At 50.4% G+C, this 21,716-nt stretch overlaps 3 protein-coding genes across 8 annotated transcripts in view; 2 read left to right on the plus strand and 1 right to left on the minus strand.

Moving 5' to 3' along the window:
- The window catches only part of LOC125434940 (lithostathine-like), a 148,733-nt gene that overhangs the window by 118,104 nt on the left and 8,913 nt on the right, over positions 1 to 21,716 (minus strand). The window lies entirely within an intron of this gene.
- The window catches only part of LOC125434938 (C-type lectin-like), a 443,381-nt gene that overhangs the window by 80,383 nt on the left and 341,282 nt on the right, over positions 1 to 21,716 (plus strand). The gene's annotated exons all lie outside the window — the stretch shown is intronic.
- On the plus strand, positions 7,433 to 20,227 carry LOC125434945 (C-type lectin-like). The gene is made up of 6 exons (XM_048500829.1): positions 7,433 to 7,482; positions 9,259 to 9,341; positions 10,074 to 10,168; positions 13,355 to 13,495; positions 16,558 to 16,669; positions 19,954 to 20,227. The coding sequence occupies exons 2-6, from the start codon at positions 9,275 to 9,277 to the stop codon at positions 20,013 to 20,015; spliced, it is 477 nt and encodes a 158-aa protein (XP_048356786.1). The 5' UTR covers positions 7,433 to 7,482; positions 9,259 to 9,274; the 3' UTR covers positions 20,016 to 20,227.

The following is a 21,716-nucleotide window of genomic DNA, read 5'->3' on the forward strand; positions in this document are numbered from 1 at the left end:
GGGGGGGGGGGTGGGGGGGGGGGGGGGTGGGGGGGGGGGGGGGTGGGGGGGGGGGGGGGTGGGGGGGGGGGGGGGTGGGGGGGGGGGGGGGTGGGGGGGGGGGGGGGTGGGGGGGGGGGGGGGTGGGGGGGGGGGGGGGTGGGGGGGGGGGGGGGTGGGGGGGGGGGGGGGTGGGGGGGGGGGGGGGTGGGGGGGGGGGGGGGTGGGGGGGGGGGGGGGTGGGGGGGGGGGGGGGTGGGGGGGGGGGGGGGTGGGGGGGGGGGGGGGTGGGGGGGGGGGGGGGTGGGGGGGGGGGGGGGTGGGGGGGGGGGGGGGTGGGGGGGGGGGGGGGTGGGGGGGGGGGGGGGTGGGGGGGGGGGGGGGTGGGGGGGGGGGGGGGTGGGGGGGGGGGGGGGTGGGGGGGGGGGGGGGTGGGGGGGGGGGGGGGTGGGGGGGGGGGGGGGTGGGGGGGGGGGGGGGTGGGGGGGGGGGGGGGTGGGGGGGGGGGGGGGTGGGGGGGGGGGGGGGTGGGGGGGGGGGGGGGTGGGGGGGGGGGGGGGTGGGGGGGGGGGGGGGTGGGGGGGGGGGGGGGTGGGGGGGGGGGGGGGTGGGGGGGGGGGGGGGTGGGGGGGGGGGGGGGGTGGGGGGGGGGGGAAGATGCAGGCGAAACGTCAGGAGAGAATGCTGCTAGAACACGGCCAGACAGCCCGGAAACCACACAGATCCTCTGAAGATGCCAGCCACAGATGCAGGCGAAACGTCAGGAGAGAATGCTGCTAGAACACGGCCAGACAGCCCGGAAACCACACAGATCCTCTGAAGATGCCAGCCACAGATGCAGGCGAAACGTCAGGAGAGAATGCTGCTAGAACACGGCCAGACAGCCCGGAAACCACACAGATCCTCTGAAGATGCCAGCCACAGATGCAGGCGAAACGTCAGGAGAGAATGCTGCTAGAACACGGCCATACAGCCCGGAAACCACACAGCACCCCACAATAAAAAGCTATTAAAGCCATTGGAAGCTAGTTTAAGAACTCCAAATTGGACTAACCAATATGAAAAGCGAAATCATTCCAAACTGTTGTCCTAAATAAAACTGTCTTCAGCTTCCTCCCGAAGATCGACCAGGGGTGGCAGCCATGCCTCTCTGAGGAAGTCCTTCCATAATTGCAGGGATGCTGCTAGAAAGGCCCTTTCTCACTCACCCAGCAGACAAGCGCCTTTCATTGGTGGGACAGGTGCAGGCACAAATCCCAGATGTGCCCTCATCCCAGATGTGACCTTCAGAATTCTACAAGTGGAGTTTCTGGTGTTTCTTGCTTTGTTTGTGTTAGCTTCTTTGAGTCTCACTTTCATCTTCAGGTGCCTGGGCCCCGTTCAGATTGGGACCACATTGTGAGGCAAGGAGGCCATCTCCTCCGGACCGTTTCCCTGATCTGAAATGGTTGTTTTCAGATCCCCTCCATGCAGTGGTGGGATCCAAAAATTTCAGTAACAGGTTCCCATGGTGGTGGGATTCAAACTGTGGCGTAGCGCCAATGGGGCTGGGTGGGGTACAACAGGGGCATGGGCGGGTATTCCGGGGGCGGGGCATTCCTGGGTGGGGCTGTGGCAAGGACGCAGCCGCTGCGCCGGTCCTTGGGTGGGAAACGAATGCACGTAGGCGCAGGCTGCCACGCACGCCGGTTTACCTCCTGCTAGACTGCTTCAAGTTCTGCGGAGAGGAGGGGCGTAACCAAGGCAAAAATCACATGGCAAAATCACCCATTAGTAACCCCCTCTCGGCACACACAAATAATGAGTAACCTACTCTCGGGAACCTGTGAGAACCTGCTGGATCCCACTTCTGCCTGCATGCAGCAAACACCCTTTGCAATTCCCACTGATCTACAATAATGTGGGCTGGATAATGCTGCTGTTAGATGGATTTGTAATTGGTTGACTGACCGAATCCAAAGAATGCTCACCAATAGCACATCTTCGTTCTGGAGAGAAATGGAGAGAAGTGCCTAGTGGGGTGCCACAGGGTTCTGTCCTGGGCCCAGTGCTATTCAATATTTTTTTTAATCAATGACTTGGATGATGGAATAGAGAGCATGCTAATCAAATTTGCAGATGACACCAAATTAGGAGGGGTAGCTCATACCCTGGAGGACAGGGGCAGGATACAAAATGATCCGGACAGATTAGAGAGCTGGGCCAAAACTAACAACATGAATTTCATCAGAGACAAATGCAAGATTCTACACTCAGGCAGAAAAAAAAATGGAATGCACAGATATAGGATGGGTGACAACACTATATGTGAAAGGGATCCTGGAGTCTTAGTACCCTGTTTCCCCGAATATAAGACATCCCCCAAAAATAAGACATAGTAGAGGTTTTGCTGAAGTGCGAAATATAAGGCATCCCCCGAAAGCAAGACGTAGCAAAGTTTTTGTTTGGAAGTATGCCCGACGAACAGAACACAGAAAAATAAGACATCCCCTGAAAATAAGACATAGCGCATCTTTGGGAGCAAAATTTAATATAAGACACTGTCTTATATTCGGGGAAACAAGGTAGTTGTTGAGATCTGGGAGTCCCAACAACTGAACCTAAGTGGAGGCTGGATGACCATCTGTCAGGAGTTCTTGAACTGTGTGTTCCTGCATGGCAGGGGGTTGGACTGGATACCCCTTGGTGTCTCTTCCCACTCATTCCGCACATGCAGAATAATGCACTCTCAAACTGCTTTCAGTGCTCTTTGAAGCTGTGCGGAATAGCAAAATCCACTTGCAAACAGTTGTGAAAGTGGTTTGAAAACGCATTATTTTGCATGTGCGGAAGGGGCCTAAGATTCTATGAATCTGGAGAAGCAAAGGTTAAGGGGGGATATGATGGCTATGTTTAAATATTTGAAGGGATGTTGTTGGGGGAATCATTCCCTGTTTGAGTAATTAGCAGAGTAAATAAGAGACCAAGAGACAGTTGCTGTGATTATATAAAAAGAAACTTTACTTGCTAAATTAGGGTAGGGTCTACATGGAATATGAAACAATAAATCCTTACTATTCTAGCACAAACTTCGTTACAGAACTTAGGCACATGTGAGCCCACGTGTGGCCTAGGCATTCACCTCTTATTAAGGTGAATCCATGGGCTTTTTCGCGCACACAGTTTGTTCTTGAATTAAGGCAATTCGCATCGACATCCTGACTTTTTTGTTGCTGTTTTGTCGCTCGAGATCATTCACGCATCACCAGGTTGTTGTGGATGTTCTTGTTGCTTCAGAAACCCCTTGGTTTTGCATTGCCCTGGAATGCAGTACAAACGAGAGTTCCGATTGGCTGTTGTGCCGTCCAAGGGCGTGTTCCGTGTGACGCTTGGCCCCCGTCATCACGAGCTAACGAGTCAGCGTGATTTCACTATCTCAGTGTACCACTGCGTTGAGAACTCGCTATCTCGAGATATCGGGGCGGCGTTGGAAACAATGCACTGCATGAGCGACCGCGAGGAGGGGCGGGAGGAGAGTGAGACGGAAACGAAACAGTGAAATGTGCGCGCGCAACTGGCAAGCTCTACCGCATCCTGATTGGTTGGAGGAAATCGCATCACACAGTGGGCGTGATCCCTCGCAGTCGCTTGTTCCAGTTGCGTTTTGCACCTAGGCACCAGATTGTGGGGGGAATCCGTTTTATCCAAGAAAGTTGCACAATTATCGAGCGACAGGAAAAATGTGAGACAAAGGCTGAAATGAGCGACAGATTAGGGGTCGGGCCACATTACGGCTCAAGTGTGTGCGAAAAAAAGGCAGAAACCGTGACGACCTCATATATTAAATCAAGAAAAAACCGTGTGAGCTAAAAAGCCCCATGTTACAGGTACAAAAGATAAACCTCATGTGCTGTGAGACAAAGAAACATAGTTAACTTTATAACCTCTGACCAACCTGCTCTGTCTCACATAAGTGATGTTGGATTAACTGCCCAATGGCCTAATCAATGAGTAAGACACTGACCTCACTAGCTAATTAACATGCACACAGTTAACCCCTTCTTGTCAGGATTGTGACAGACACTTGCAAATTCCTAACAGATGTCATGTCGAAGAGGGAGCAAGCTGGTTTTCTGATGCCTCAGAGACTAGGACACGGAGTCATGGATTCAAGGTGAAGGAAAAGAGATTCCACCTAAACATTAGGAAGAACTTCCTGACCATCAGGGCTATTTGACAGTAGAATTCACTGCATTGGAGAGTGGTGGAGACTCCTTCCTTGGAGGTTTTTAAACAGAGGCTGGATGAACATATGTCGGGAGTGTTTTGATTGTGTGTTCCTGCATGGCAGGGGGTTGGACTGGATGGCCTTTGGGGTCTCTTCCAACACTATGATTCTATTATTCTATCCCAGAATTCAGCTCTCAGGGTGTGCTGCACCATGAAATAGGGTGGGTGGGGACGGGGGAATTGAGGATGGTCTTGCAAACACATCTTTGCTCCTAGGGTTGGGACGCGCACTGCATCAGGCCCATTTTTGACAAACTGGGGGCTGCCCCTTGCAGCTAGCGCTTAGCACGGCTGCTGCAACCCCCTTTCCATACTACTCTGCAGTGGAGAGAGATGTAGGCAGGCTTCTGAACTGGAGGATATAAGCAGCACCTTCTCCTCCGCAGAACAAAACAATGGGGGTTGGGCTCCTCCTCCCTCCAATGCTCAGCCCTGACAATCCAAACGAGGCAGGGTCTTCTGAACGGAGGACCCCCCGGCCACCCATCCATCAACGCTTGGGTGGGGTGGAGGAGGAGTCTTCCTCGTTCTTTTCTGTTCTCTTCCCCGAAGGAGGACAGAAGAGGACTTAGCCTGCCTTTCAGGCCAAGTGCAACAAACAGCGTTGTGGCATTTGCTCTTTTGTCTGCTCGGTTATGGATCGTTTTACCAAGTGATTCAGCACCAGCTTCTGTGTGTTTATGTGGCTGGTCGGGTCATGCTGGCCTGCCCCAAATATAAGGAGGAGGAAACAGCTCTTTCAGAGCTTTTTAAAAATAAAGTCAGTTTCCTCGTTCCGTGCAGAGCCAGGCTTCAGTCTTGCGGTGTGGGGGTCAGGGCTGGGTTAAGGCATGCTAAGGCTTGCCTGTATGTCAAGTTTAGGAGGCCACACAGCAATATTCCCAAATGCTAATTTAATAATGTAGTTATCTCTTCAAGGATAATAAAGGAGCCCCGGGATGCAAACCAGTCAGCTGCAGCGTTGCAGGCCATTTACAGACGTTTGGTCTCCTTTGTGTCGAGTGTACATTCTCTTTGATGGATTCTCGGTTACGAACATGTTTCCCACTCTCCGGAATTCACCGCGCTCTCATCGCAGAGAATGCCCGCCCTTTCCGGAAGCTCTCTAAGGCTCATTCCGCACATGCAAAATAAGGCACTTACAAACTGCTTTCAGTGCTCTTTGAAGCTGTGCGGAATAGCAAAATCCACTTGCAAACAGTTGTGAAAGTGGTTTGAAAACGCATTATTTTGCGTGTGCGGAAGGGGCCAAAGTGTGACTTTTCAGGGAAAGCAAAGGGAATCAACGCACGCTTCACTTTCTTCGGGTTTCCTCGCTCCTCCTGGCTTTCTCTGTCCCCACAACAGCAGTTACTCTTGCATGGATTGAACAAGAAAGGAAGGGGAGGCCAAAGGGTGGATTGGGTTGGGTTGGCGATGGACACTTCGCTTGCCTGACCGTCACCCAGTTTGCCCTCCCCACCAGTGAAGATGTCACTTGAATTGGTGGGGTGGGCAACCACATTGGCATGGGCCTGAAACGTTTCCAACAACCTGTTCGCCCCCCCCCCCCCGAATCTGGATTGGACTGTAACTATTCTCTCAATTTCAATTGACACTCTCCTTGTGTAAAAGTCGCACTTTGTTGTCCTCCTGTTCCCAACTACCATTTCTCATCTCACCGCTTCTTGTGGTGAGCACCACACAGTTGTTGTTTTTTGACATAGTCTAGGTTTAAATCTATTCCATATTCTCAGAATGACATGTCTGATGTAGTGATTATTAAAATTGTATCACTGAAGGCTTTCACGGCTGGAATCAACTGGCTGTTGTGGGTTTTCCAGGCTGTGTGGTTTTGTTCTGGGAGTTTTCGCTCCTAACTTTTCACCCGCATCTAGGGCTGGCATCTTCAGAGGCAGGGGGGATGTGTTTCTTTGGGATGTGTTTCTTTGCCACAGACAGAAATATATCTGGCTGTGACACACCTCTGAAGATGCCAGCCATATGCAACTCCTATTTAATTCCAAGGGGGATATCAAAGAAATATTGTCCTCAGTGAAGAAGAAGAAGAAGAAGAAGAAGAAGAAGAAGAAGAAGAAGAAGAGGAGGAGGAGGAGGAGGAGGAGGAGGAGGAGGAGTTTGGATTTATATCCCCCCTTTCTCTCCTGCAGGAGACTCAAAGGGGCTTACAATCTCCTTGCCCTTCCCCTCTCACAACAAACACCGTGTGACTCCTAAACTCCTCCCACACACACCAGCTGGGTGACCTTGGGCTAGTCACAGCTTCTCGGAGCTCTCTCAGCCCCACCCACCTCACAGGGTGCTTGTTGTGAGGGGGGAAGGGCAAGGAGATTGTCAGCCCCTTTGAGTCTCCTGCAGGAGAGAAAGGGGGGATCTAAATCCAAACTCCTCCTCGCTCTCCTCCTCGTCCTCCTTGGCATGAGAGGCAACAATGCAGCACTAGGGCCAGTTATGTTGCTGCAGAGCAGCTGTGCAGCAGTGCCACGTATCCACAGTGGCCGCAGTGGGCCAGAGTCTCTCAGGAGCAAATTCCTGCTCCTGGTCTGGACGTGGGATCGCCCCCCCTTTCCCCACTGCAAAGCTGTGCCAGCAAAATCAATGGTTCAATCCATAGACCACCATCATGAGAGAGAATGAAATGCCCCCCTTGTTGGCACAACCCTGGTCAAAGCTCCCAAACTCCCAGAGGGGGCCGATTAAGGGGCTGCCCAATGGGAAGGCCGCACTGTTGGCCCACCTCCTCCCCATCTACCTATGGGGGGGGGGTTATGGGCCACATAAACTGATTGTTGCCCACTTTCTGTCTGGCCCACCCCTCCCTTGACCTGGCCGGTTCGGACGGCTCCCGGTGTCTGCAGGCGCGTGACTGGCGGCATCCGCCCTGCCCATCACAACTGCACCTCTGATGCTTTGGTGCTCATGTTAATGGCTCCAGTCTCTCTCTCTCTCTTCCCTGCCCCCCATTTCCCCACATTTCCAACACACATCCTCAACACACAGTCCTCTAGTTAAACTGTGAGTTTTCTCAAGGGAAATATTTTTTATCAGCGTATATGAAAAAATATTTCCTCAAAGACAGGCCAGATCCCAGAGTTTACTTTACAATAAATTTTCCCAAACAAACTGACCCACCCACAAATGCAGCCTATAAATGTCCCGACAAACATCGTCATTTGCACAGGTGGGTGACCAAATCATCAGCTCAACAGGTGAGCCAGCTGGATAGAGAGACAGGTGAGTACCAGCCCTGCTCCCTCTGCACCTTGGTGCTCAACGGGAAGGGTTTCCCTTTCGCTGGAGTTCAGCACTGGAGATTTCCACTGTGAGAGTAGACTCCCTGCCGTTGCTGAGACCTTTAGATTAGTGGCCACCATGAGCATCCAAGATACAGGAAACAGGACTCTGTGGGATTGGGGGGTGGGCAATCCCAGCATGCCCGAAGGAACTTTTCTTTTCAGTAATCATAATTCTTTGGTGCTGCACAGGAGAGGAAGGGAAAAGGAGAGGAAGGGAAAAGGAGCTGGTAAGCCAAGACTCAAGTAGGATATACAAACCGTCTCTTCTTCTGTTAGGTTATACATTGAAAATGCTGGGGGGAAGAATAAGGACTAGTAAAAGGAAACACTTCTTCACGCAACGTGTGATTGGTGTTTGGAATATGCTGCCACAGGAGGTGGTGACGGCCACTCACCTGGATAGCTTTAAAAAGGGCTTGGGCAGATTTATGGAGGAGAAGTCGATCTATGGCTCCCAATCTTGATCCTCTTTGATCTGAGATTGCAAATGCCTTAACAGTCCAGGTGCTCAGGAGCAACAGCAGCAGCAGCAGAAGGCCATTGCTTTCACCTCCTGCCTGTGAGCTCCCAAAGGCACCTGGTGGGCCACTGCGAATAGCAGAGAGCTGGACTAGATGGACTCTGGTCTGATCCAGCTGGCTTGTTCTTATGTTCTTATGTTCTAACTGAAAACAGTGTTACCATAGCCATGTTCACATCACGCAACGAAGCCAAGTAGAAGCAGGCCCCTGCTCATGCTGCCTAAATCTGCCTACATGAGTTTCTACAAATGAAGGCTTCATGTGCAGGAGTCAGGGAGGGGGGGATGACGAATCTGGTTCACCAGATTAGAGTCTCCCACCCATGAGGCGCTTTGGAGCTGACCGATCCCAAATACGGATCTGTCTTCTGGGTGACGGGTGATGCACACGCTAAAAAGCAGTCTGGGGTGTTCAGCCAAAGCGGTAAGGAAGCCAGCAGGGAGGTTATTTGGCACCCCAAAATCCTCTGGTGAGATTTCTGGACATTCCTAATGGTCAGTTTCCCTCACCCCTGAAAGCTGACCTTTGGGTGAGACCTCATTGCTGTTCTTTTTATCCTCGGCTCTTTACTGAGCGGCTCCTCCAGCTACAAAGGCTGAATGATATGTAGTCTCTTTTCTTCCCCTGGTACACAAGGAATTTCCTTTAATTGCTATTAGTCAGGCTGGTGCTGAGAGGTTCTTTACAGGAGGGAAAGTGCAGGGAATAGACCCAAATTCCTCCTCCTCCTCCTCCTCCTCCTCTTCCTCTTCCTCCTCCTCTTCTTCTTCTTCTTCTTCTTCTTCTTCCTCTTCCTCTTCCTGCTCCTGCTCCTGCTCCTGCTCCTCCTCCTCCTCCTCCTCCTCCTCCTCCTCCTCCTCCTCCTCCTCCTCACCGTGAAACCAGCTGGCTGACTCTCCTCTCCGAACTCTCTCAGCCCCACCGACCTCACAAGGTGTCTGTTGTGGGGAGAGGAAGGGAAAAGGAGCTTGGAAGCCAAGACTCCAGTAGGATACAAAAACCATCTCTTCCTCTGTTAGGTTATCATTACAGGAGCCGTGTTCGCAATGCTGTCTTCTGTGCCAGGGTTGAAGGCCCTGTTTGCCTGCCCTGGATTTGGCACCGCGACTGGTGGAAGAGTCCCGTTGGTCCAGCTGTCACCTGAGTCGCTCTTGACCTCCTCATTTTTCATCCCCTGCTCTTGCTCTCCACAGGACTGGAAGAAAGAAGATGGGCCCCGTCCCCTGGTTTGCCCTGGCCGCCTTTGGCTTCCTGATCACTGGTCCATGCCTAAAAGTTAAGTTTCTGCAGAAACCCCCAGACTCAACCCGGCAAATTTCACTTAACATTTTTGCCTGTTTGTTCACAATATTTTGTAGTCATTCCCAGAGACCAGAACTTGGGTCTATGGCAGAATCCTTCCTTCTTTCTCAGGGTTTTGCAAACTCAAAAGCAGGTTTGTAGGATCTCTCACTCTCAGGAGGGTTCCAGAAAAACACATCTGATGTAGGATTCCTTTCCGATGGATGCAGGCGATAAAGAGGAACAGCTTCAAAAGCAGACCTGCAATCCAGAGATCCCTGGATCCTCTTAGTCTTTGGGCACCTTTGCAAATCTGGGATGGGGTGGGGGGCACAAGTTCTCCACTGAAACAGCAGTATTTGAATCTTCATAGCTGATTGGCTCTTCAGCGGCCAATCAGAAGCCCTGCTGGGCAACAGGCCTCCCTTGGCCCACCCACCTTCTAAAAACCACCCAGTAGGTGCCAAGAAAGGGTGAGATGGTGCCCATGGGTACCATACATTGGGAGTCCTGCTCTGCTGTAGACACAACCAATGAAATGATGTTCTTGTTCTGGAAGGGAAACCACAGACTACTCTGAAAATGGGGATTCTTTGCCAAAGTCCTGGAACTAAAGGTCCCTTCTCCTCCCACCTGACCTCATAGCCCATCCCTTTCTCCAGATTCACAGTCATTTCATCCATTCTCTCCCCCTGTCCCTGGTTTTTTCCCCTTTTTCCTTGAGCAGGCGTGGAAGCAACGTCTTGCCGTAAAGGATGGATGTCCTACGGAAAGTACTGCTATGGATTTTTCCCAACTAAAATGTCGTGGTATGATGCAGAGGTAGGAAGAGGTGCTTCTTGGCCACTCTCTACCCATCCCGCCGAGTCAGCAACCTGCGTTAGCTCCCCTGCCTGACCACCAGCATTCGTCAGAAACCCACTGTCTCCAAACATGGAGGTTCTAGATAATGATCAAGGCTCAAAACTTGGTAGCTACAACTTATCAAGTTTTTTGTTCTGACTCCCCTTTTGAATTCACCCATGGGAGGGGCCACGGTTGACTTGTGTGTCAAAATAATTAGTTTGGGGCATCTGCTGGTCAGTTCCATCGGGTTTTCTGCTGGTCAGTTCCATCGGGTTTACTTTTGGGGGGTTATTATTAGATTATTAAAGGAGCAGAGGAAACAGTCCCCCCTGCCTCCTTTCTCCGCCTAATTTTATAAACCTCTGCCATACTTCCCTGTCTAATTTCTTTTTTAAAATGAAAAGCCCCGAACCAGTGGTGGGATCCAAAAATTTTAGTAACAGGTTCCCGTGGTGGTGGGATTCAAACTGTGGCGTAGCGCCAATGGGGCAGGGCGGGGCACGATGGGGGTGTGGCTGGGCATTCCGGGGGCGGGGCATTTCTTGGCGGGGCTGTGGTAAGGACGCAGCCGCTGCGCCGGTCCTTGGGCGGGAAACGAATGCACGCAGGCGCAGGCTGCCACGCACGCCGGTGCACCTCCTGCTAGACTGCTTCCAATTCTGCGCGCTACTGCTGAGAGGAGGGACGTAACTAAGGCAAAAACCACGGGGCAAAATCACCCATGAGTAACCCCCTCTCGGCACACACAAATAATTAGTCACCTACTCTCGGGAACTTGTGAGAACCTGCTGGATCCCACCTCTGCCCCAAACCCTTTAGCCTTTTGCCTTGAATACATGAACGCATGTTGTTGCTGTGCCCAGTATCTTGAATCGGACCCAGTGGGTTCATCACGGTCAGTGTCATCTCTCCAAGGCAGAGAAGGAGATTTTTCATGACCAGCTACCTAGTAGTTTTAACTGGCCATGCTGGGAATTGAACCTTTTGCATGCCGAGCAGAGGCTGTGCCACTGTGCCACGCCCCTTTCTGCCCCCCCCCCCGCCTCCCTCTCAAGCCAGTGCTTCAATCTTTTGATGATTTTCTGCATCTCTCCTAGTTCAATAATACAGTTTTTGAGATGGGGGGGATCAAAACACGGAAGGACCAGAGTCAGACAGTGGTATTTACTCAAATATATATCAATTCCGGATTGTAATTTTATTTTTTATTTTTTTATTTATTTATTTATTTATTTATTTATTTATTTATTTATTTATTTATTTATTTATTACATTTATATACCGCCCCATCCCCTGAGGGCTCTGGGCGGTGAACAACAAAATAATATTCCAGAAACAATAATAACAATAAATACTCAATATAAATATATAGCATCATTAAAACATAAAATTACAGCATTCCACTTGGCGTCCAGTATTAAAACTATCAATAAAAACCCCTCCCAGAGAGGGGGCGGTAGATCTAGTTACGGCTCCCAAGATGTTAAAAGGGAGAGACAAAGAGGGCGCTCACCCTCAACGGCTGGCCTCCCCAAAAGCCCGGTGGAACAACTCGGTCTTACAGGCCCTGCGGAACTCTCCAAGATCCCGCAGGGCCCGGACAGTTGGAGGAAGAGTGTTCCACCAGGCAGGGGCCAGGGCCGTAAAAGCCCTGGCCCGGGTGGAGGCCAGCCGTGTCATTGAGGGGCTGGGAACCACCAGTAAATTGGCCTCTGCCGAACGCAGAGGCCGTGTAGGGACATATGGGGTAAGGCGGTCCTGCAGGTATGAGGGTCCCAGGCCGCGCAAGGCCTTAAAGGTTAACACCCATACCTTGTGGATAATAAAGAGTCTCCAACATTTTTGAAACGTTGGACACCTTTGGAGCTCAGAAACAGGGGCAGCTATAAAGTGGGTGCTGCAGAGGGCAGGACCGAGAGCGAAAACTGTAGTCAAGTAGGTTCTACCCAGGTATTAGAATTACAGTGAGTAAGGAGTCCAAGGTCCCTTCCGTACATGGAGAATAATGCACTTTCAATCCACTTTCAATGAACTTTGCAGCTGGATTTTACTGCACGGAATAGCAAACTCCACTTGCAAACAATGGTGAAAGTGGATGGAATGTGCATTATTCTGCATGTGCGGAAGGGGCCCAAGTTTCTGTTTGAGCCAGAAAAAAGGGCCATGTTGGGTCACTCCCCACTCACTATAAGCCGTGGGGTCACCTCTTCATAAGACACGGGGATCCTGGACGTTCCCCACGTCACCAGTGGCCACTGCGCAGCTGCCCAGAATTTGCCGCTCTCCCACCTCCTTGCCGCGCGGCAAATTAGGTCCTCTACGAAGAGCAACATTTTCAAAAACCCCGCGGCAAGGAGGTGGGAGAGCGGCAAATTCCGGGCGCTGGTGTAGCTGAAGGGGCTGCTGCTGCTGCTTCTGGCCCAGGAGGAGCGCCCGATGAGAACAGGAAAAGGCGCCGTTATTTGCCTCTCGCCCGAAACGATGCTCCTCGTGGGAGTCTCCTTAGTGAAGTCCCCTCCTCTCGTCTGCTACTTTAATGGGGAAACACGGCTTTGCTTGTAAGAAGCCTGCCAAAAAAAGCGGCGAGCGCTGCATGCAATTCAATTCGTCCGGTAGCGGCGGCGGCAGCAGCAGCAGCTCGGGGCCCCTCCTCCTGCACACAGCCAGGCAGGCCGTGCCTTCCTTCCCTCCCTCCTCTTCCTTCCCCAGCCTGTCCCAGTGCACATTTTTCACCCGCATGAGGAAGGTGGAAGGTAGGTCTGGGGGAGCGCTTCTCCCTCGGCGCCAGTTCCTCTCGCCTAAGCCAGGGAGCCAGTGGGAAACAAATGTCTCCGTGGTCAAAAGCCACGGAGGCTTTTCCACGCGGGGACGCTGCGGGGTTGCACAGTAAGAGGTAAGTGGGGAGTGGCCCGTTTAGTTCCTTGATGAATTTGAACTCGGCACCTTCATGTTGCTTTGGTAGAGCAGCAGCTTTCAATTCTGCAGTGGTACGTCCAGGAAGATTAAAAATGGCCTCTTGCTGGTTTTGAACGCTGCCCTCTCTTCAGCCAGATTTCTGTCCTTCCTCCACAAAAGAGTGGGGGTCGTCGTAATTTGACAGTGCAGCACCTGATGGCCATAAAAGGCCCCTCCCCCATCTGATCCTTCTTCTCCCTCCCCCAGATTGACTGCCAGAGCCAAGTCACCCATGGGCACCTCGCTTCTATTCGTAGCAAAGGCGTAGAAGTTATGTTGGCCAAATATATTAAGGCCCGTCAGCAAGACTGCCAGAATGTCTGGATCGGACTGCAGGATGACAATAGGGTGAGTAGCCGCTCTGCTTGTTTGTCTTGATTTCTTACATTTCAAAAGTATCACACCTACTGAATTCATACAACTGAATTCGAAGCAGTATTCCTCACAAATAGGGTAATCCTTCTTGTGATGCAGAGGCTGATAGGGAAGAGTTTAGGAGGCCATCCTGAAAGGGGAGGGGAGTGTGGCATGCTCGAAACACCAGTGTGAGTAGCCCTAATGCCGGCAGGAGAGGCAGTAATGCAGGACAAGACCCTGTTATGTTGCTGCAGAGTTACTACCCTGGTAATAGCAGGCAATCGCCACTGCCCGTCAACACCCAGCTAGTCGGCAGGAGCAACCAGGCATTCCAAAAGAATGGGGGGAGAGATCAGGGCATACAAGGGTGCTATCATTACAGGGTGGAGGGAGGGTGCGCTATCATTCTCACCAGAACTCTATGATAGGATATTGAGGAGATAGAAAGTGCAGAGAAGGGCAACGAGGATGGTTGAAGGATTGGAGCACCTCCTTTATGAGGAGAGGCTGCAGCGTTTGGGGCTCTTTAGTTTGGAGAGGAGACGTCTGAGGGGGGATATGATTGAAGTCTATCAAATTATGCATGGGGTAGAAAATGTGGACAGAGAGACATTTTTCTCTCTCACAATACTAGAACCAGGGGGCATCCATTGAAAATGCTGGGGGAAGAATTAGGACTAATAAAAGGAAACACTTCTTCACGCAACGTGTGATTGGTGTTTGGAATATGCTGCCACAGGAGGCGGTGATGGCCACTCACCTGGATAGCTTTAAAAGGGGCTTGGACAGATTTATGGAGGAGAAGTCTATCTATGGCTACCAATCTTGATCCTCCTTGATCTGAGATTGCAAATGCCTTAACAGACCAGGTGATCGGGAGCAACAACCGCAGAAGGCCATTGCTTTCACATCCTGCATGTGAGCTCCCAAAGGCACCTGGTGGGCCACTGCGAGTAGCAGAGAGCTGGACTACATGGACTCTGGTCTGATCCAGCAGGCTCTTTCTTATGTTCTTATGTTCTTATGAGAGACCTGGGAACCCTTCTCACAAAATGTTTTCAAATCAATAAAATCAGTCCAATCAATTAACTGACCCAGAAACTGGCCTAATGGAGATAAATGACTGCAAATTCGAGGATGAGCTTTCATAAGAATGTAAGAATAGTGTAGCTGGATCACACCAATGCCAGATGTGCTCTCTCTGGCCCCTTCTGTACATGCAGAATAATGCATTTTCAATCTACTTTGCAGCTGGATTTTACTGTGTGGAATAGCAAAATCCACTTTCAAACAACTGTGAAAGATTCAAATAAATTAACAACTGGTTAATTTTAACATTTTAACAACTGGTTCTGCCAAAGTGGTGCAAACCTGCTGAATCCCACCACTGGTCCTGCCCAAATATGAACAAATCCAAATGCAAAGCATTCGGGCTTTTGGGGGAATTTTTTGGTGTTGTTTCACGTTTTGGCCTGCAGGGGATGAATTGTTAAAGCTAGCAGCACTGAAATTTCATATTGTCATCCAGAGACTGTCCTGATGATGTCACCCAAGTTTGGTGAAATTTGGTTCAGGGGGGCCAAAGTTATGGACCCCCAAAGTGGCTGCCCCATCCCCCATTGTTTCAAATGGGAGCTAATAGGAGATATTTGAGGGTCCATACTTTTGAACTTCCTGAACCAAACTTCACCAAACTTGGGTAGTATCATCAGGACAGTCTCCGAATGATACCCTGACATTTTGGTGCCAGTAGCTTTAAAACTGCCCCCTCTGACAGGCACCCCAATAAATTTGCCCAGATTCTCTGCTCTGCAGTGCCTTGGTCACATTGTAGCCAATGGGGAATTTCTGTGCAAGCTGCACATTTTTGAAGATAGAGGCACCAGACTTTCAAGGTAACTCCTGGTAATAGCATCCAGTTTTGGTGAACTTTGCTTCTGGGGGCGGGTGGGGTGGGGAGTTGAGAAAGTTCTGAGAGAGCTAGCAGGCTTCATGTGCAAGAGTGGGGAAACAAAATAAGCCTTTGGGGGCCCCATAAAATTGAACAACCAGAAGCAAAGTTCTCCAAGCCTGGATGCTATTACCAGGAAGGCCTCCTGGAGCCACCTTGAAAGTCTAGTGCCTCTATCTTCAAAAATGTGCAGCCTACTTACACACACAAAAATTCCCCATTGGCTACTATTTAGCCAAGGCACTACAGAGCAGAGAATCTAAGCAAATTTATTGGGGTGCCTGTCAGGGGGTGCAGTTTTAAAGCTACTGGCACCAAAATGTCAGGGTCTCATTCGGAGACTGTCCTGATGATACTACCCAAGTTTGGTGAAGTTTGGCCAAAATCGTCCAAATATGTCCTGCCCAGTGATGTGATTCAAAAAAATTAACAACCGGTTCGGGTGGTGGGATTCAAATAAATTAACAACTGGTTAATTTTAACATTTTAACAACTGGTTCTGGTGCAAATCTGCTGAATCCCACCACTGGCCCTGCCCAAATATGGCACATCTTCTCCCAAAGCACTCATGCTGTCAGCATCAGAATCTCTGGTTACCATCTCAACCTGCACACAGCCTCCTCCCCCCAAAATCCTCACACTGGAATTTTGGAGACTCCGCTAAAGCTGCCACCATATCACGCTCTTGCCCTTGGATTGTGTGTGTGTGTGTGTGTGTGTGTGTGTGTGTGCAATCATTATTCCATGAGAAACTTCATTTTTTTCTTCCCTTTTTTAAAAAAAAAGTCTTATTTTTTCTCCTGCCACTGTTTTGAGCCACGGTGGCGACAGGACTTGGGAGCAGCGGATAGCCCCGCACCAGCTTTTTATCTGGGCTGTTAACTGAAGTTGTTTGACTTTGGTCTGGGGTGGTTAATTACTGTAGTTTGAAGCCACTCATGCTGCTTTCAATGCCTTGGTTTATTTTCATGCTTTTAAGACTTCGTGGTGAGCGACCTTGGAGAAATCTCGGGAAAGGCTGCCGGCCCATTTCCTGTGTAAATGTATCCCTCATTGTTTGGTCCTTCTGCCCCTAACCAGAACTTCTTTCTTGTCGATGCAGATGGGACAATGGAAATGGTCTAATGGGTCTCCAACCTTCTACAGGTTTCAAGGCGGTCAACCTATCCGTTCTCGAAAAAATGAATACTGCGCAGTGCTTCCCTGTGACAAAGGTGAGTCTTTTCATCCTCAGTTGAGGCATCTCAAACCTGTAGTTCTCCCGGAGATGGAGTTACACTCACGGAATGAGCAGCAGTACAGAAGAAGAAGAGGAAGAGTTTGGATTTATACCCCACCTTTCTCTCCTGTAAGGAGGCTGAAGGTGGCTTAGAAACTCCCCTCAACAGACCCCTTGTGAACCAGGTGGGGCGGAGCGTGTTCCGAATGAACTGTGACTAGCTCAAGGCCACCCAGCAGAAATGTAGGAGCAAGGAACCAAACCCAGCTCACCAGATAAGAGTTTGCCGCTTGTGTGGAGGAGCAGGGAATCAAACCCAGTTCTCCACCTACTCTTAACCACTGCACCACGCCGGCTCTCAAGCCATGGAAAGGGACTTAGCATGCAGAAGCTCCAAGCTCGCAGGCAATGGTCACCTCCAGAACTGGTTACTGTAGCTCGTTCTATGCAGGGCTGCCCTTGACTCTGACCCGGAAGCTCCAGCTGGACCAAAATGTGGCCGCACAGGTCCTTATCAGGTCGCCATGGGGAGTCTATAAGTGCCTGATGCTTTGTGAACTGCACTGGCTCCAGGTGGAACACCGTATCCCTTTCAAGGGTCTGGCTCTGAACGGTCTGGGCCCACCAGCTGGATCATATTATCCACAAGGTGATGTGAAAGGCCTCGCTTTAGGGAGCTGCTGTCAGTCTGAGAAGACAGAACCGTCCTTGGCCCACTAAGAACATAAGAACATAAGAACAAGCCAGCTGGATCAGAGCAGAGTCCATCTAGTCCAGCTCTCTGCTACTCGCAGTGGCCCACCAGGTGCCTTTGGGAGCTCACAGGCAGGAGGTGAAAGCAAGGGCCTTCTGCGGCTGTTGCTCCCGAGCACCTGGACTGTTAAGGCATTTGCAATCTCAGATCAAAGAGGATCAAGATTGGGAGCCATAAATCGACTTCTCCTCCATAAATCTGTCCAAGCCCCTTTTAAAGCTATCCAGGTTAGTGGCCATCACCACCTCCTGTGGCAGCATATTCCAAACACCAATCACACGTTGCGTGAAGAAGTGTTTCCTTTTATTAGTCCTAATTCTTCCCCCCAGCATTTTCAATGGATGCCCCCTGGTTCTAGTATTGTGAGAAAGAGAGAAAAATTTCTCTGTGTCCACATTTTCTACCCCATGCATAATTTTATAGACTTCAATCATATCCCCCCTCAGACGTCTCCTCTCCAAACTCAAGAGTCCCAAATGCTGCAGCCTCTCCTCATAAGGAAGGTGCTCCAATCCCTCAATCATCCTCTTTGCCCTTCTCTGCCCTTTTTCTATCTCTTCGATATCCTTTTTGAGATGTGGCGACCTGACAGTCTGAGTCTGCATATGGCACTTCCTGGGTTTGGGGAGGGGCTATGGCTCAATGGGGCAGCCTCTGCTTACAATAAAGGAATCTCGGGTTCAGCCCCCACCATCTCCAGCCGGAGGGGCCAGGCAGCAGGTGATGTGGACAATCTCAGCCTCAGAATCTGGAGAGAACAGCTTCCCTTCCGTGCGTGCCAGTAAAACATGGGTGTAGGACGCTAAAAACCTGTGGGTTTTTTGGGAGGGGGGAACTTTGAGTCTGCCACGTGTCTGCCACGTGTTATTTCCCGCCCAGAGCCCTTGGGGATGGGGCGGTATAAAAATTTAAATAAACAAACAAACAAACAAACAAACAAAACAAACCAGGTTTTTGAAAATTGCCAAAAAAGTGATCCTTGCCCCCTTCCGCACATGCAGAATAATGCACTTTCAATCCATTTTCACAATTGTTTGCAAGTGGATTTTGCTATCCTGCACAGTAAAATCAGGCTCCAAAGTGGATTGAAAGTGGATTGAAAGTGCATTATTCTGTATGTGCGGAAGGGGCCCTTGAAAAAAATCCGGGTTGCAACTGCTTGTGAGTGAATGGCCGGGCAGGAGCACTTTATTAGCCTCACTTCCTTATTTTTTTTTTCAATTTTGCAACTTGCATCTGCATAGCTCCACAGGTGCAGATGGTTGTCTCGTGGGACGTCTGCATGGTTGTGGCGGTTCATTTGTCCATGCCTGCGTAGCTACGCATAGTGGGAAGTAAAATTTTTTGAAAGAGAAGTTTCTCTGTGCGAAGGCGTGACAGCAGCCCGGATTGTTTCCGTGGGCTCCAATTGCGGCCTGCTCAGATGTATGCTGATGCAAAAACAGGAAAACGGGTTATTTTATCCTGACTGTGACTCGTTGTGCATTTGCTGTGCGGAAGGTGCCGGAGCAGGCAATGCTGGCCTTGCTGATTCCGTGTGAGGTGTCTTCACGTGTCCATGCTGTGGTTGAAGAGATAAAGTCAGAATGATCGGACACTTACCAGGGGTCCAAACCCCATTTCCAGATTTGCCAGCCCTTCTAAAACTCCTTGCAGGCTTAGAAACTGCCAGGAACACCAGTAGAGGAATAATTCAGCCCATGCCAGGTACTCCCCTAAACTGTTTCTCTGAAAGGCAAGCTGTGCAAAATCTGCTGTGGTTGTGAGGGGAGACACATACACATTTAGTCAGAGGCGTTCCTCCCATTGGGCAAAGTGGGCAGTTGCCCAGGGCGCCCCCTTGTGGGGGGCGCAAAAACTGCAGGTTCGTTTTTGGCCTGCAGAGGGTGCAATTTTTAGGCTAGCAGCACCAGGATTTCAGGGATTTTTCAGGAGACTCTCCTGATGATATCACCCAGGTTTGGTGAGGTTTGGTTTACAGAGTCCAAAGTTATGGACTCTCAAAGGGATCGTCCCTACCCCCATTGTTTCCAATGGGAGCTAATAGGAGATGGGGCTACACCTTTGAGGGTCCATAACTTTGGACCCCCTGAACCAAACTTCAGACCTGGTGGAAAAAATCGTTGTTTAGTCACGGTGGGAGAGGGTGGCTGGCGGGGCATCAAACTCAGGTTTTGCCCAGGGCTCCAGTTTGCCTAGGTATGCCTTCATTTAGTCTCTGCAACAGCAGGATGAGTTGGCCTCTGACACTGCCAATCCTCCCCTCCCCAAACATCTTCTTTCACCACCAAGTCACAGCAACCCTGCAGGGTTTTCAAGGCAGGAGATATTCAGAGGCTCTGGTTTTTCTATTGCCTGCCTCCCCGTAACAAACCCAGGACTTCTTTAGTGGTCTCCCATCCAAATATGGGCCGGGAACAACTCTTCTTAGCTCCTGAGATCTGATAATATTAGGGTAGCCACGCCACTGATCCTACAGCACAGGAAGAAACATTTCCACAGCCTGTTTCTCTTTTTCCTTCCAGGTTATCTTGAGTGGGGCAGTCAACATTGTGACACCAACAACTCATACATCTGCCAGAATTAGCATTACTGCAGGCAATTTCTTCTCCAGTATTCCCGAAACAACTATGAGGAACCCATCCTTTTAGACTAAAGAGCCTTCACAGCTGCCTCCCTTCCTTCCAAGAACCCGGATCTGCACCCTAAATTATAGAGTGTCCTCCTTGTAGATCGCCTATCTGTTAACTCGCTTATGAATCTTGACTATGGAACTGGATAACAACAGTAAACTCTGTCTTTGGCTATTTGCATACTGAATATGGTTGTAATAATTACTGTCCAATGCAGTGCATAGAATAGATGAACATAAAAAGTCTGTCTAGTTCTAGCCTAGAAGAAGAAGAAGAAGGGTTTGGATTTATATCCCTCCTTTCTCTCCTGCAGGAGACTCAAAGGGGCTCACAACCTCCTTGCCCTTCCCCCCTCACAACAAACACCCTGTGAGGTAGGTGGGGCTGAGAGAGCTCCGAGAAGCTGGGACTAGCCCAAGGTCACCCAGCTGGCATGTGTGGGAGTGCACAGGCTAATCTGAATTCCCCAGAGAAGCCTCCACAGCTCAGGCGGCAGAGCTGGGAATCAAACCCGGTTCCTCCAGATTAGATACACGAGCTCTTAACCTCCCACGCCACTGCTGCTCCTAGGGATCTTTATCGTGGTGCCCATGGGCACCGTGGCGCCTGCTGACCCTTTTCCTGGTACCCACCAAGCGTTTTCAGAAAGTAAATGAGGCAAAGTGGGGATTTCGCCCATCAAAACTTTTGATTGGCTGTGCAAATTTTTGAAAGTGTTGCTTAATGGTAGTAGCTGCCACTGCAGCACACCATATGCTGTGTGATACCTTCAAAGGTGTCCACAGTCTCAAAGGTTTTGGGAACTCCTGTCCTAGAGAAAACACCAGGTAGCCTTCCAGATGGCTGCCTGTCCAAAATAAACCACCTGCCAGCTCCTGTACAGTTTAACAATCTGCATTCCAGACCACTGTGGCTCTTGACAGCGCCATCTGCTGACTGTCAAAGCAACCCCCTCTGATATAAGGGAAACAACCATGCCTTCCTTGAAAACCGCTGCCATCTGGAGTGAAAAAGATGGGGCCCGCCATCTGGACATGGCCCACCCACCCTAGCAGAGGAAGGGGAAGATGAGGGAGGGTCTGGGGGTTTGCTGGACCAAATGCTCTGAAAGTTGAGCATAACGTAGCTCATGCCTCCCAACGTGTTTTCAGCTACATAATTCACCTACAAGGGAAGGGAGTGAAAGGGCCAGGGCCAGCCACCTGGAAATGGCCCACCCACCCTAGCAGAGGAAGGGGAACGTTAGGGAGGGATGAGGCGGGGTGCCATGCAAGGGAACGGGAGAGAGGGAGGGGAGCCAAGCATTGTGCGATGACACATGTTCGAACCGTTCGCTTCCCCTTTTCTTTCTTTTCCACTTCACCAGCCTCAGCGACAGCAACGCGTGGCCGGGCCCGCTAGTTCTATCAAAAGAAAACCCATCAATGTAATACCTAAGAATCTACACCATATCTAAGAGGGTGCCTTTAAACCAAAGCTGGGATTCTAATATATTCTTACTGACAGGAAAAACTTACTAAAATACTAAACAGTCTACCACACAGTTCAATGTTCCAAAATACAACAATACAAATATATATATAATATATATACAATACAACAATACATACATACATACATACATACATACATACATACATACATACATACATACA

This window comes from Sphaerodactylus townsendi, linkage group LG06, assembly GCF_021028975.2.
Source record: "Sphaerodactylus townsendi isolate TG3544 linkage group LG06, MPM_Stown_v2.3, whole genome shotgun sequence".
Lineage (NCBI taxonomy): Eukaryota > Metazoa > Chordata > Lepidosauria > Squamata > Sphaerodactylidae > Sphaerodactylus > Sphaerodactylus townsendi.

What these genes read in the sequence shown, in the direction of transcription:
- LOC125434945 (XM_048500829.1), top strand. Translation starts at nt 9,275, where the DNA reads ATGGGCCCCGTCCCCTGGTTTGCCCTGGCCGCCTTTGGCTTCCTGATC. An exon ending in GACTGCAGGATGACAATAGG is followed by an intron (nt 13,496 to 16,557) that starts GTGAGTAGCCGC and finishes TTGTCGATGCAG; the next exon opens with ATGGGACAATGGAAATGGTC. An exon ending in AGTGCTTCCCTGTGACAAAG is followed by an intron (nt 16,670 to 19,953) that starts GTGAGTCTTTTC and finishes TTTTCCTTCCAG; the next exon opens with GTTATCTTGAGTGGGGCAGT.